This window comes from Schistocerca gregaria, chromosome 2, assembly GCF_023897955.1.
Source record: "Schistocerca gregaria isolate iqSchGreg1 chromosome 2, iqSchGreg1.2, whole genome shotgun sequence".
NCBI classification, from domain to species: domain Eukaryota; kingdom Metazoa; phylum Arthropoda; class Insecta; order Orthoptera; family Acrididae; genus Schistocerca; species Schistocerca gregaria.
The window spans coordinates 399,129,420-399,146,379 of NC_064921.1; the positions used below are offsets into that span (position 1 = coordinate 399,129,420).

At 38.4% G+C, this 16,960-nt stretch overlaps 1 protein-coding gene across 2 annotated transcripts in view; it reads right to left on the bottom strand.

Moving 5' to 3' along the window:
• The window catches only part of LOC126322385 (intraflagellar transport protein 80 homolog), a 421,167-nt gene that overhangs the window by 47,866 nt on the left and 356,341 nt on the right, over positions 1–16,960 (bottom strand). For both annotated transcript variants that reach the window (XR_007558988.1, XM_049994301.1), the window contains exon 15: positions 15,757–15,880. Coding sequence is in view for 1 of the 2 variants with exons in the window: in XM_049994301.1 (XP_049850258.1) it covers positions 15,757–15,880 (124 nt within the window). In the remaining variant the exon portion in view is untranslated. The remainder of the gene's footprint in view (positions 1–15,756; positions 15,881–16,960) is intronic.

A 16,960-nucleotide genomic window follows, 5' to 3' on the forward strand; every position in this document is an offset into this window, starting at 1 on the left:
GGTCAGCCCAGGAAGTTAGTGGAAATGGCACACTCTGAGACACAAAGAAAATAACATGTCCACAGATTTTTTGTCCATATCAGATGAAGAATGTGGTCAATAAACAAAAGGGGAACTGCCTTTACAGTTTTGTATGTGGTATCACTGAACCACATGAATCAACTTTCATTGCGGTCTTCTGATTGGTATTGTTTAAGGTGGCTGTAACCTAGTGAGAGGTATCATAATTGTCAAGTTGTAATGAGTGAACACTGTGGACAAGCTTCTATATAAAATACAATGAGCTACTGCATCTACGTGTGAACTGTTAGACTGTGGAAGAAATGGAAGTGAGAGATAATTTTTGATGAAACCTTCTCAGTTAACTTTCGAACAAAATCTCAAACTTTGACTTTCTAATTCTTATAACAGACATTTGACAGTGATTTAGTCTTAAAATACACAAAATGAAACTACATCAGAGAATAAAAGTCCATCATCCAAGAAGAGTGGATCTAGAGAATGGAATTCTGAGAAAGATATAGTTGAGGATGTCAGTATATGTTTTAAAGACAAATGAGACTGAACCTAACAACAAGTGCGCCAGATAGTGAAGACCAAAATATGTCACTTTACTACTGAAAATTACAGCATAATTACTTCCAAACATTTTTAGGCTGGCACACGAGATTTTTAGCCATTCATGCTGCTAGTATATTAAGAGAAATTAGTTCAGGAGCCCATACAACAGGTAAATGATTGTGATAACATACAAAACCCCTTAGTGACAAACAATGCTGAACAATGAGGGAGCAGAGAATCTTGACAGATATAGGAACCAGTGACCAAAATGTGGTTTTAGTGAGTCTGGATACCCAGATATTCTTCACTCATTCCACACTTACTACTTAACAGCCTACTACATGCGGGTTGGATTCAAAGAAATAGCGTCAATGGAAATTTATCATTTTATGCCAAGTAAATTATTAACAGATGGAACAAATCCCCTATGGTACACAAAACAGATCAGGGGCACTGTTAGAGAAGCAAAGAAAAGATCAGGCCAGATTTAAAAGAAGGTAAAATCGCCAAGACTGGTAACAGTTTTCAGATGTTCGAAACTTCGTGTGGACTTCAATGAGAGATGCTTTTAATAGTTTCCACAACAAGACTCTGCCTTGAAATCTGGCACAAATCCAAAGAGATTCGTGTCATACACAATGTATACCAGCAAGACACAACCAATACCTTTATTGCATGATTGCAGTGGTACTGTTACCGAAGACACTGCAATTAAAGCAGGGTTACTAGAAACAGTTTTTCAAAATACTTCCACAAAAGAAGACATAGTAAGTATTCCAGAACTTGGATCAACAAAAGCTGCCGACGTGAGTAATTTGGATAATCTGGATGTAGATACCATCAGCATAGTGAACCAACTTATGTCACTTAAAAAAGGTAAGTCTTCCAGTCCAGATAGTATATCAATTAGATGCCACCGCAGATTATGCTGATAAAATGCTCTAGTTTCAGCTATAATGAACAACAGCTACTAATGAAAAATCCATACCTAATGTCTGGAAAGTTGCACAAGTCACACAAATACACACGAAAGGAAATTACCTCGAAGAAACTGATGTGTTTCTCTGCCGCCATGCAAAGAGCACAGATCTAGAAAATGCTGTTCCTGTGACAAAAAACTCGTTTTTTATTAACATGCAGTAACAGTACTATCAACAGAGAATCTAAAGCTAATTCCATAAATATAGATTTCCAGAAGGCTTTTGAAACTGTTCATTACAAGTGGCTTCTCAACAAATTGTGTCTATGAATCATAGCGTTAGTTGTGTGTTTGGCTTTGTGATTACCTGTTACAAACGCCACAGTCTGCATTAATTAACAGATTGTAGATTCAACTAAATATGAAGGGGTTACAATTACAAACATCTTAAACTGGAACCATCATACAGAAAAGGTTAAGAGGAAGATGATCAAAGATGGTGTTTTATTGACAGAGTACTTAGAAGATGCAATAAATCTACTAAAGGTACTGGTACTGCTTACACTACATCTGCCAATCCTCTTCTGGGGTATGACTGTGCAGTATGGGATCCTAACCTAACTGGATAGATGGAAGACATCAAAAATGTTCAAAGAAAGAACAGCTAGTTTTACAATATAGAAAAATAGGGGACAGAGTACCACGGGTACAATGCACGATTTGGGTGATTATTATTGAAACAAAGGCATTTTTTGATATGACCTAAACTTTTCACAAAATGTCAATCCCCAGCTCACTATTTGGAACACCAAAATGTTTTGTTGACTCCTACCTACGTAGGGAGAAATGAAAATGATAACCAAGTAAGAGAAATCAATGTTTGCACAGTAAGATTTGGGTGTTCATTTTTCCCTTGTGCTATTCAAGATGGAACAGTCAAGAAATTCTCTAAAAGTGGTCCTATGAACCCTCCACTAAACACTTAATTGTGAAATGCAGAGTAATCATATATGTAGGTGTAAATGTAATGCCTCTGTAGAACATTGTTACAATCAAGTAGGACACTTTGTTTCAAAGAAAAAGAATACAGAATGTACTCAAAATGTAAATAACATTCTATTTATACACAATTATTTGGTAAGGTTCACACTAATTACTGCAAGTATAGATAGTTCTATTTTATGTAAGTAAAAGATAAATATTTTTATGTTTATTTATTTCATTTTTATTGTCAAGCTGATTTTGATATAGAGTGCTTCCAAGAAACATAAGCTTTTTGAATCTTGCTTCTGGAGACTGTTATCCACATGGCATATTTTTTGGTAGCTATGTTTGTATCAGAAGTATTTTCTAATTATATTTCATCAAATCTCTTGTTTGGAAATGTAAAAGTATATGTGACTGTTTATGTTGTAACAAAGTACCTCTTGCAGCTTTAGGTTTTCCTACACACCTGGGCAGATTACATGAAACTTTATGAGCCTTCAATATGTAGATGAGATTAGCACTGCAGATGTAGCTCACAGAATGAGCATTGCACCCAGTGCCTGGCCACAGCACATGAGCTACCAGCTGGATGGGTTCCCAGACCAGTGACAGGCTGAACTGAGTCTGACTGATGGCGCCAGCTTGCTAAAGATGGGACGGCCTGCCCAAGACAGGCCAGCCCATGGTGACGGGCTGCACCACGCTAGCAGTCTAAAGCATATGGCTCTGCTGATAGGTCAGTGATATACAAAATGAACAGTAAAAGTCCAAACAAAATTCTCTGAATTATGCCTGAAGATAATTCTACATCTGTTGGATGACTCTCCATCCAAGATAACATAATACACTGCCACTACTACAAATTGAATTTGATATCCTATATGTTCAAAATTTCATTAATAAGTTGTTATGTTTACTAAAATGCTTTTCAGAAGTCAAGAAATACCACGTGTTCCTAACTGTCTTGGTATATGTCTTTCAGGATCTGATGTGAAAAATGCAAATTGTGTTTTGCATGGCCATCGTTTTTGTAATTCGTGCTGGCTGGCATGGGCAGGGTTATTCTATTCAAGATATCTCATTACATTTTAGCTCAGAATATGTTCTAAGATTCTACAACAGAGGGGTGCAAATGAAATTGGATGGCAGTTTTGTAGATTACTTCTGCTACCCTTCTTGTAGATGGGTGTGACCTGCACTTTCTTCCAATTACTGTGATCAGGTTCTTGGAAACACAGTGTACTATTCTCATATATATGTTGTACTATACTGTGGCACACTAAACTTACAAGAGGAGCAAACTCAAATGCAAATTCCCCACCAGGGCACCTTTTCTGATCCTACTGTCAATATTTTCAATGAGAACTAGTGGCTTCATTGCTGCAAAAGAATCTCAATCAGTTCTGGGGCATATCAAGAAATGGGCAAACTGTCTACCCCCATTTCTCTGAGCCTGACTCTCATTTTGTGGTGTGGCCACGGAGGGAAACACCAGAGGTCATATGTCTCTGCACTGAAATCTTGTTTTATGTCTGTAGAGACGGCTGCATTGGCGTGGCACTGATTGGGTGAGTTTGATCTGTTTCATTGCAGATTGTCCACCTCAATACCACTCACTGCAATCAGAGGCATCATGATGTAACCAACTAGGACATCAAGGTGGAGTTATCACAACTATCTGAAATAGATACACATGTGCAGCCTGAACCACTGATGGCAGAAAGAAGCGGCACCCTTGAAGTGTTTGCTGCATCATCTGGTGGGATCCTGCAGCCATCCTGCCTGATATAAGTGGCCGCTTCACATGGAATGGCAGTTCTTGTTGGTGCTGTTTATGATTCACATATTACGCTGGCTGCCTCATAATGACAATTACTGCCTTAGATATGGACTACTCTGGTCTGTGTGATTCTTGTTCACCATTTGTCTATCCAGTGAATATGGAATAAAGAGCGTTAGTAAGCGTAAACATCAACAGTGTCAATGAGTATTTTTGGACCTGCCATGCTTCCATTCCTCTGACATCATAGGCCTGGAAGTGGCTGGTGCAAGAAAAGGAACAGCATTAGTTGGATAGGCAGTTAATGTAGCAACAGCATCAGCACTTGATTTTACTTCAACAGCGATCAGTATTGTCGGTCAGAGGTGACTTTCCCCCTGCTCTTTTTCTGTTTCCTTCCTTTGTGGACACTGTTGAATGTGATACATGTATTCCAAGCACCTCAATAATAATTCTGCATCATACCAGCTAATCAACACTGAATGGATGCGATCATTTTGTCTGCCATGGTCCTCTCGAGATAAGTTAGCTTTGCTCCATAAGTTGTCTCCTACAGTGAATTAGGATACTTTATTGTTTCCTGATATTTGCACTTTGTTGTCAAACCATTGTGGAAGACAGTCTCAATTGGCATGTGCTAGGCTGGAATTGTATTGGTGACAGAAGTTGGCATCAGCATCGTGTAAGGATTGGCTCACTGAACTTCACAGCCTTAGTATCATTGTGCTTTCACTTGTTTGGCAGATGCTAGTCGAAAATTGTATGCCGATGCTATGACTAGGAGATTTGCTTCTTCATTTTGCACCAGATAGGGAAATGTGAGCACAAACTATGTGCCACCATGCAGATCATTTCTTGCACTAAAGTCCTAAATTGCCACGGCTTTTGAACCGACACTACACTCAGACTGTAGAGAGGAGTCCTGTTTTGCCATATCAGCCAGGACAGCAGGCCAGCAGTACACACGCAGCGAACAAGTACCAGGAAAATTGGAGTGCATCCCAGCATTCTGAGTAAACAACTTGTTCTCCACAATCATTTTGGAGTGGACAGTGACACACCAAGTGTTTCCAGTCATAGTTTCTTTTCATAGGTTGTGTCTACTTGCCTATCTGGCAAGCACATTTGGCACTGTCATTTCCCTCATGCCACCAGTGTTTCTCTCAGCATTCATGACTGTGCTGCCCTCATAAGTAAACTATCAGTTTTGCCTGTGGCCTTTGCAGGCACATTGCTTCTGTTTGCTGTCGCACATAGTGAAGTCATGGCCATGCAGACAAAGCCATCTTTTACGGCTGACACCATTCACATAATTGACACTGTGCTTCACCCGGCATCAGAGAAACCCATCAAATTCCTACACATCCTGCATATGATGGATTGGGTGGTCTCTTTCCAGAGGGATACTTTCAGGGGAAGGCCATAACCCACATTGGTCATGAAATTTCAGTTTAGGGCCCTTTTCTTTTTTTTAACAGAGGTCTTTCATAAGAATGCATCCAACACACTTTCATTTTTGGCGGTTTCTTCTGGCACAGCAGGAATCATTTTTACATTAGATGCCTTCAAGCAGTTTGGGATTTCCATTTCTGAGAAAGTACATTTGATCTACCTGGATATTCCATTTCAAAGCACTGAAGGCTTCACGACCTCCTTTTAGGGCTTGTTCACTTGACATTTTGGTCAGATGGCATCCGTCATGGCATGCCTACGGTTGAAATGGGTGTGCCTGATTCCTCACATCCTCTAGGATGCAGTGAAGGCAGAACTGGACAGGTTGGTCATGTCAGCCACAATGTGATCATCCAAGTTTCTTCCAGTCAGCAAGCTTCTCCCCTCATCATTGTCAGAATGGCTCTCTCAGTCTGTGCAGCAATTTTTAAAGCTGTGAATGACCATTTAAACACAGATTCTTTTCCAATTCCATGACCAGAGGACCTGTTCTCCAGGCTCCTGTTATATGAAGACTATTATTATATGAGGCCTGTTAGACAAAGATTGATCTGTCAGAGGCACATTTACAGCTGCCATTACATTCAGATTCATGTGAAATGCTGGTGCTTAACACACTTTTTGACTTTTACTGGTATAACTGGCTTCCATTTGGAATTGCTAGTGTCCCAGTTATTTTTCACTGCTGCATGGAACAGTTGATTCAGGGCATTTCCTCATATAGCCGTTATTTAGATGACATCATTGTGACAGGGGCATCTATGGTTGACCACTTCCAGAATTTTCATTCCTTGTTTTCTTATTTATTGTCTGGGAGTCTGAAACGTAACCTCAGTGAGAGTAGCTTTTTCCAGCACTTGGTGGAATACCTAAACAAGGCATCTGACTAACCTGAGCCCATATACAGGCCAGAGCTCAGTTGCAGTGCTAACACAACATAGTCAGCTGGATCAATAATGAAACCGTACAAATGTGTGTGTGTGTGTGTGTGTGTGTGTGTGTGTGTGTGAGAGAGAGAGAGAGAGAGAGAGAGAGAGAGAGAGAGAGAGAGAGAGAGAGAGAGAGAGAGAGAAGGAGGTTTCATACAAAGCTAGTATAGTTCTCAGTTTTGTTTGTCTGTCTATTGATGACCCAGTGCCTCCACTGTCTGGTGACTTGTTACCTTCAGTCCTTACATTAAATGTGCTACCTATACATTTCTTGTGAAATTAAGATAAAACAAAAGAAATTAGTAAAGATTTGGTCTGGATGTAGCACCACCAGCAGCATGAACACCCAGTACCCCAGAATAATGCAGGAAATTTCCTTACCACAAGCTGATACAGATACAACAACAAAAATGCATCTGCATTCTGGATTGTCACCATCACGTCCTCTTAACGAAAACTTTCACATGTCAATGTACACCTCGAGTATGTAGCCAGATTTTTCTGTGTACAGTACAGCAAGGATTCCAAGCTAACAGCTTCACAAAAGTCAACAGACATAGAGAGCACACTATCATCGGTGCCTATACCGTGGCACTTGCCACCATGCAGCCATAGGTCACACATCACACAGTCCACATCCACAAGTTTCTGGCTCATATCCAGCACCACCCAGCTGAACAGTGCCTGCACACAGCTGCCTCTGCAGTATATTAGCAACACCAGCTGGCCTACCCTTGTGAAACAGTTACACACCAATGCCGCTCAAATCACACCACTACAGTCTCACTGATGGTGGGCATATTCATAAGCCACCATGGCTTTATAAGAACATGCAGTACCACACTCCAGTAGGCTCTCCTTGGACTATGCTATTGCTGTTAGCTTGACACCACACCATGCAGATCAACCCTCATCTGGTCTTTGAAACTGGACTTTCTTGGGAGTTCAGCAATTCAGCAATCTGACCACCAGATTCATCCATGGACTTTTCTAATTGCCTCCGAATGGCAATGGTAGCCCCGTCATTGAAGTTATGTATATTTGCTTACTCACACCTCCTATTATTCATTGTGCCTCCATTCACAGATTCAGCAGAGAACAATTTCGTAAGTCTACATTATATGATAACAGGGCTTCTGGTGACCACAAGTTTAAAGTATTTCATCAGAATGTTTTTTTTTTTTTTTTTTTTTTTTTTTTAAAGTTTCACCTGCTCACAGTAGATTTATAAATAGAAGTTATTAACTGTGTCTGCACTCTGTGTTTAATGAAACATCACATCACATAGCTGCTTAAAAGGAAAAGCTCAATACTCTATAAATTATGTTTTGGGTATTTCAGAGGAAACATGTGGACAGAGGTGAGGTAACCATTTATGTAAAAAGCAATATATCATTTCATGCAATAGACATACAGACGTTCTGCATAGATTTACACTCTGCAGGATGTGTTATTGACAAGTCAAAAATAAATTCCAATTTGCAACTGCGGCAGTATAAATGGAATTCTCCGGCAATTTTAATATTCTTGTTAAATAGTTATATTCTGTCTTCCTGAACATGACTAGAAAAATATAAGGTGCAGACAGTAACTGGAGATGTTGTTGTGGCTGTGATCAAAAGTCTGAAAACTGGTCTGACATAGCTCTGTACACTACATTATCCTGTTAATGTCTTGTCATCTCTGTATAATCTCTGCAGCCTACTTCCACTTGAAACTTACTGTTGCACTTGAGACCTGGGCTTCCTCTTCAATGCTGAAATGCCATGCTTTCCCGCCATTACCAGACTAACTACCCTTTGATTCCTCAGGATGTGTTCTGTCAACTAACAACTTCTTTTAGTCAGGTTCTGCCATACATTTCTTTCCTCCCTTAATCAATTCAGTACCTCTTCGTTAGTTACTTGATTTATACATAAAATCTTCAGTATTCTTTGTAACACCACATTTCAATAACTCTTTCTTTTTGAAGCTTCCTGGCAGAGTAAATCTGTGTGCAAGACCAAGACTCAAACTCAGGACATTTGCCTTTCACGGGCAAGTGATCTACCAACTGAGCTACCCAAGCATGACTCATGACCCGTCCTCACAGCTATACTTCCACCAGTAACTCATCTCCTATGTTCCAAACTTTACAGAAGCTCTCCTGTGAAACTTGCAGACCCATCAGTCCTGGAAGAAAGGATATTGCGGAGACATTGCTTGCCACAGCCTGGGGGATGTTTCCAGGATGAGATTTTCACTCTGCACCTGAGTGTGCACTGATATGAAACTTCCTGGTAGATTAAAATTGCATGCCGGACTGAGGCTCGAACTCAGGAGCTTTGGTAGAGCACTTGCACACGAAAGGCAAATGTACCGAGTTCAAGTCACGGTATGGCACACAGTTTTATTCTGGCAGGAAGTTTCATATCAGCACACACTCCACTGCAGAGTAAATATCTTATTCCTTCTTTCTTCTTGTTCTTCTTGTGTATACTGTTCATTGTCTATATTTAATTCCAGCTTATAATATGCTCCAGTCAAACACTTTGACAACCATTGCTGATACATAAATTTAGAATAGAGGCTACAACACTTTTCTTTTTGAGAAACACTTTTCTTGCTATTGTCAGTCTACATTTTAAATTATCTTTACTTTGATCCTCATCACTTATTTTGCTCACCAAATAGCAAAGCATGTCTACTACTTTTAGTGTTTCATTTTCTAATCTAATTCTCTCAGCATCACTTCATTTCCATTATTTCACTTTTGGTGATGTTAATTTCACACATCTTTTCAAGATGCTATCCATTCCAATCACATTATCTTTCAAGCCTTTTCTTGCCTCTGACAGAATTACAATGTCATTGGTGAAACTTAAAAGTTTTTATTTAATCTACTTTAAATTGAATTTGTTTTCCAAATTTCTCTTTGGTTCCCTTTACCACTTGCTCAATGTACAGATTTAATAGCATAGGGTATAGGCTACAACCCTGTCACACTCCCTTCTCAACTACTGTATCACTTTCATGTCTTTCAACACTTAGAACTACAGTTTGGTTTCCAAACATATTTCATCCCTGCTACCTTCAGAACTTCATGACTTATTGAACACATGGTTTGATAATATTCACATCTGTCAGCACCTGCCTTCTTTGTAACTGGGAGTATTACATTCTTAAATCTCTGAGGGTATTTCACGTATCTCATTTATGCAGCATACCAGGTGAAATAGTTTTGTCATGTAAGTTCTCACAAAGATCTCAATAATTCGGTGTGAACGTCATCTACTCCAGGTGCCTTGGTTTGAGTTAAGACTTTCAGTGCTCTGTCAAATTCTTCTTGCAGTATCATGTCTACCATCTCATTTTCATATATTTCCCCTTCCCTTTCCATAATATTGTCTTCAAGTTTATTTTGCTTTGTATAACCATCCTATAAATTCCTTACACCTTTCAGCCTTCCTTCCTTTGCTTAGTACAGGCCTGGTATTAGAGCTCTTGTTATTTATACAGCTGCTTCTCTTTTCTCCATGAGTCCCACTGCTATACGTGGCAAATGAATTTCCCACAATCAAGCTTACTTCTACAGCTTTGCATTTCTCATCTTGCCATTCTTGCATTGCCACTTTACACTTCTTAGTAATATTATTTTGTACATGTCTTTAGTCACTTCTGCCCATCTCATTTGCTGCATTTGTTACATTTCCTACTTTTTCAGTCAAATTCAGCATCTCACATATTATATTGGGTAATTTAATTTTGTATTAGCAACTCTTTCCTCATCTGAACAAAAATCCTGTTATACCTAATTCTCACTATACCAAACTTCACTCTGGCTATTTCCCAAATGAGTTCCCTATTTTATTTTATAATTTTTTTTTATAGGAATGTGGCACTGGTTAGCTTTGCCATGGTACTGTCATAGGGAGTTATGTGCATCACACAATGAAATGCATGAGAGGGTTGGGAAAAAAGGGGGCAGAATGGGGGATTTATAGAATAGGTAGTGAGGTGACTGGGACACATCATGACTTGCTTCAATGTCTGCTTCACAACTCATGTCATCTAGAGGAGAATGTAGTTCTATTTCCTTTAAGAATGTTCCAGATCATTTTGACTTTATTACTTGTGTTATTAGTTTCATACAATATGCATACGGTCTTTGCTTCTCAAATTTTTCGAATGCAAATTTATAACAGGTCTTATGATGTCTTAACTGTATAGGATTAGTGGGCTATTTTAATGCAGTGTAGAGTTGTCTCTGTGTCCTATAGGATTCTGTATGTCCCTAGTAATCCACAGGTTTCTAGCAGACTTTATAGTTTCAAATCTGTATTTCATTTTATGGAGGTTTTTAACACACCTTGTAGTTCCTAATATGTATTTCCTTTTATGAAATACACTTCCAAAACCTGTTCCATTCTCTGTTCTGAATAAATCAAACTTTAAGTTAGCATATTTTGCAAGATACATTGGGCAGTTTCCTCGGAGTGTGAAGTGAACACCTGAATAGCTTCATAATTTATTATTCTTGCATTTTCTGCTGACTTTAGAATAATTATGCCTAAAATGTTGTTATAAGAACCCATAAGATGAACTTTTGAGGGGTGGATTAACAAGAGAATATTCCAAATTAAAAGCACTCAACACGGTTTTTATATGTTGATACTGTGACATGGCTGAAAGCAGATGCAAACTATAGACATTGTATTTCCTAAGGACATGAATCTGTTCTGTAAGCTTCAATGATGTTGATATACTCTCGGGCACAATTTTCTGGAGGTAAAATAACCCCACCCCCAATTTGGATATTTGGGTGAAGATTACTCTGGAGGGCATTTTGGATATTTGAATGAGGACTACTCAGGAGGATTTAATCATCAAAAGGAAACCAATATTGCATTCTATGGGCCAAAGTGTGGAATTTGCTTTATCTCTTCCCAGCCCTCAGCCATCCTTTCCTTTACCTCACTCTGCTCCTCCTCATCTCCTACTCCTCTCCACCTCCTTCATTCCCTCCCCCACCTCCCTTCTTGCCTCCTTTTTCCTCTCACCCATTCCACCCAACACAGCCACTAAGCCAGAGGCACTGCAGCACTGGTACAATGTAGATAGCCTGGATAATGTTGCTGTGTGAGTTTCAGAGGAAGCCTCTTAGCCCAAAAGCTCCAGTCATTCATAAAGGGTGGGATTACTGGTATTGGAGAGCTCCAATATAAGGCATGTGATGGAACCTTTTAAGGATGTGGCTGCCATGGAGGGGAAGAGATCCAGTGTGCCCACAGTGCACCTACTGGGTGGAATCAGCCCAGATATGAATGCCATGAAGAGCACAGTGTGCAGCTAACTGCAGGTGTTGGTACCAACTTGGTATTATACTAACCTGTCATAACTGTTTAATGAAATAACCAGAGTTACGAGTACTCACACAGAGCACTGAAGCATGCACTGTTATAGATAATGGAAGCCAACAAAAATTGTAGATGAGCCCGGCTAAAGTTTTTACCAAGGAAATAGCCTTGTTCATCAAGGATAAGATTGATTTCAGTTGGTTGTGGCATGTTTGTTGCTGTTAGAGAAACTAAATTCAACTAGTGGTTGCACATTTGTTACTGGCAGTAGTAGTTCAGCTTAAGAAAAATTGAAACAGGTGGTTGCTATGAGATTTATTACGCAAATGGAGAAAATTAACAATTAGTTCCTTTTACAGACACCTGACTCTGATGATGTATTTGCTGAAAGGTTCAAGGAAAATTTGAGTTTCATTCTGAATAAGTACTTGAAAAGTACAATTATAATTAGTTTGATTTCCATTTACCCTTGATACATTGGTGACAACACATATTTAAAATTGTCAGTAGGCATAAAACATTTCTGAAACTGTACTAAATGCGTTCTCTGAAAATTATTTTCAGCAATTAGTTCAGAGCCTACACAAAACGTAAACTGTTGCAATAACATAATAGCCCTCTTAGCAATAAACCATCCTGAGCAAATAGTGCCATGATGGATTCAGGAATTAGTGACCACAAGGTTGTTGTACCAGTCGAAGTGGCACAGTGATTAGCACACTAGATCACATTAAGGAGGGCAAGGTTCAAACTCTTGTCTGGCCATCCTGATTTATGTTTCCTGTGATTTCTCTAAATTGCTTCAAGCAGATGCTGGGATGGTTCCTTTGAAAGAGCATGGTTGATCTCATTCCTCATCCTTCCATAATCCAAGTTTGTGCTCCATCTTTCAAATAGTTCAAATGGCTCTGAGCACTATGGGACTTAACATCTGTGGTCATCAGTCCCCTAGAACTTAGAACTACTTAAACCTAACTAATCTAAGGACATCACACACATCCATGCCCGAGGCAGGATTCGAACCTGCGACCGTAGCAGTTGCGCGGTTCCGGACTGAGCGCCTAGAACTGCCAGACCACCACGGCCAGCTACTCCATCTTTAATGACCTCACTGTCGATGGGACGTTAGGCACTAGTCTCCTCCTCCTCTGAAAGGTTGTTGTAGTGAGTCTGAATACCATAAATTCGTAAATGACCATCTCCATTCCTCGTCTACAAACTATGATAAGCTTTGGTCAAATGTGGCTTGGGTTTAAAAACAAAACAAAAAAATTGTTGATGAGGATTGAGAGTTTTGTACTATGTACATTAATAAGAGACAAAACAGATCCCTGACAGTATATAAAACAGGTTAGGACACTTTCGCAGAATTAATTTTAAAAAGTGCCAGATTTAAAAAGACACAATATCTTGAAGATTGGCAACAGTTTTCAGATGTTCAAAAACTTAGCATGGATACTTTTAATGATTTCTACAATGAAACTCTGTCTTGAAACCTGACAGAAATTCCAAAGAATTTTGGTTGTATGTAAAGAATAGCAGCAGCAAAACACAATAAAGAACTTTCAGTGTGCAATGGCAATGTTATCAGTGAGAGCACTACTAATGGACAGTTGCTAAACACAGTTATCAGAAACTGATTTACCAAAGGAAATGCAGTAAATATTACAGAAACTGAATCACACCAATACATAAGGAAGGAAATAGAAGAATCTGCTGAATTGTATAACCCTATTACTGATACTCATTTGTAGCAGTGTGTGGACTGTATACTGTGTTCCAACATTAGGAAACATCTTTAAGATAATTATCTATTTATATCTAACCACCACAGATTCAGAAAATACCCTCCTTTTGGATCACAACTGGCTCATTATTCATATGCAGTAATGAGTACTACTGGCAGCAGTCCTCAAGCTGATTCCATTCCTCTAGATTTCCAGGAGGATTTTGACATTGTTTCTCACAAGTGGCTTCTACTCAAATTCCATGCATATGGACTATCTCTCAGTTGTGTCACTGGATTTGTGAGTTCCTGTCAGAAAGGTAACAGTTCATGGTAACTGACAGGACATCATCTAGTGAAACTGAAGTGTACCTAAGGGAGGTGTTACAGGCCCTCTCCTATTCTGAATCCATGTTAGTGATTCATGAGAGAGTCTGAGTAGCCCTCTTACATTGCAGATGATACTGCTGTTTACTATCTAGTCATGTCATCAGAAGATAAAAATGAATTGCAAACTGATTTCAACAAGATATCGAAATGGTGCAAAAAGTGATAATGACTCTAAACAATAAAAAGTGTGAAGTCCTCTAATGAATATGAAAGAAACTTTTATTAAACTCAGGTTACTCAATAAATAACACAAGTTTAAAGGTTGCAGGTTACCTACCAATAAATTGGAAACATCAATTAATAAATGTTGTGGGGAAGGTGGACCAAAGATTGTGCTCTATTGACAGAAAGTTTAAAAGGTACAACAGATCTACTAAAGAGATAGCCAACACTATGCTTCTGCATCCTCTTCTGGAGTGTTGTTTTATGGAATGCGATCCTTTCTAGACGGGATTGACAGAAACTTTGAAAAATTTTAAGAGGGGCAGCTCACTTCGTACTATCATGAATCTGTGGAGAGAGTGCCATAAATACAATAAGAGAGTGAGGGGGACAGTCATTAAAACAAAGATGAGATGTTTTCATGAAATTTCAGTTAGTAACTTTCTCCTCCAAATGACACTCTCACATACGCATGAAGAAATGATCACCAGTAACATGAGAAAAACCATGGTTTATATGAAAAGTTTTCAGTGTTCATTTTACCCACACATTACTCAAGACTGGAACAGTATGAAAGTGGTTTTCTGAACACGCTGCCAAACACCTAAGTGTGAACTGCAGAATAATAATGCATATGAACATATTGATGAAGAAGATGAATAAGCAATGAATATTGATGAAAGATGATCTAGTGCAATGAAGACAGAACAACATATACTTAATTCTTTGTTAATTACTCATACCATCCATAAATTTCATCAACACATAACTGTGTACTGTTGTATTCAGTAAATCTAGTGAGGTTCACTTGGCAGCTACTTAAACACAAATGAAACCATGAGTGCAAATATGCACCATCTAATAAGTCCTTAAAGAAATTGTGTGTGTGTGTGTGTGTGTGTGTGTGTGTGTGTGTGTGTGTGTGTGTGTGTGTGTGTGTGTGTGTGCGTGTGTGTGTGTGTGTGTCTAGTGCAAGGAAGAATGGGGGTTAATTGTTTAATGTCCCTTTTATGACAGGATCCTTGGAGACTAAACATTTGGTCATGTGAATAAGGCTAAAAGAATAAATTGACTATGGTCTTCTTGAAGGAAGCATTCTGACAATTGTACCAAGTGATTTGTGGAAACCATGGAAAATAAAGATAAAATTTAATTCCTTTCTATGCCTCGTAAAATGACTCTGATATAATTCAGAGCCAACTTACAACAAACTGACAGTGAGAACAGCCAAATACATGAGTCTGGATTTTGGAAAACGCATCAGCTCCTGAAAATATTGACACTGTTGGGACTGTTATATCTCACAATGAGTTGAAAAACACTGCAATAATTATGTCCAATGAGTTTCCCACTAGAGAAGCTGAAAAATAGTACAATCCAAATAGCAGAATACTATTTTAATTTATGAATATGAAAAAGTACAATGTCATCAGAGTTCCAAACAATTAAAATCCATGCGAAAAAAATAAGGCACACAAAAGACACAGATTATTCTATCATTAAGTGCATCATACCTCATTATGCAATTGCAGGAACATTTCTAGTGTTTCAGTTTTAGAAAAGTCATTTAAGTATTTTTGACGGTGGTATAACACAGTATCAATGTGTGTTTTATGCTTTATAGCCAGTTCCATTGCTCTGAAAACAAAGAAATAACATGTAAACAAACAAAACACATCAAAGACATGTCTTAGTGAGTAAACTATTGAAAATCAAGCAGTATACAATTTTGATCATCATTATAATCTGTGATCAGTGTTCATATTCACACAATGTATACAAAGGAGCAGGAGGAAAATAATAACTAAGGGGATAATCCAGAAGATTGGTATCACTTTCCAGTTTGTTATTTTGATCATTCTGCATGTGAAAGAGAGCCTCATAGTGTGTTAATGCAATATGAATAAGCAAACAGTTACAAAGAAAAGATATTATGTGTGGACAGAGTAGAAGGAAAGAGTGCTTACACACTTCAACTTGATCACAAAATAAACTCTTAAATTCTACATTGATATGTCACAGTTAAAATGAAAGTCATACAGAAACCTGGCCACTATTCAACTGCAATTTAAATGCTCTGACATAAACACAAGAAAAAAACTGAGAGAAATATTAGGGCCTACAGTACCACAGATAAAAGTGTCTGTAAATTCCCATTAACTAACAGTTTTTCACTTTTAAAGTTGATTAGTGGGAATGTACAGTGTAAGGCACAAATTAAGGGGAATACTGGATATGTGGTGCTGCCATTAAAAATTCTGTTGATAGTAATATTTTAACACTGTTTCCAACACTATTATGATAGTTTTCTCAAATGATCACACATGGTGATAGCGAGAGTTGCTAAAAAGATAAATGGATTGCATTATGACTGTTTCCATTATCAAATGATTAACATCTTTAATGATTGTTTTTTATGTGAACACATTTACATGAGGTAGCAATGCACAGAATGTTCAAAAAAGGTCTTCCAAACTTCACAAGAAAGAATACTGACCAAAGCTAGAAGAAAGTGTTTCCATAACATTTGTCTGCAATTAAATGCTCGTTGAGGTATGCATCATTTGCCCTATGTTAACACTCTGTTTTTTGACACTACATGATATGCTCAATGTGGTTATAATTCTGTCTTATACATCCTTTAAATGATTACAAACTCATGGGGACACATTGACTCACCTCGAATTTGGTCATATTAATGAAATGCACACTCTCATA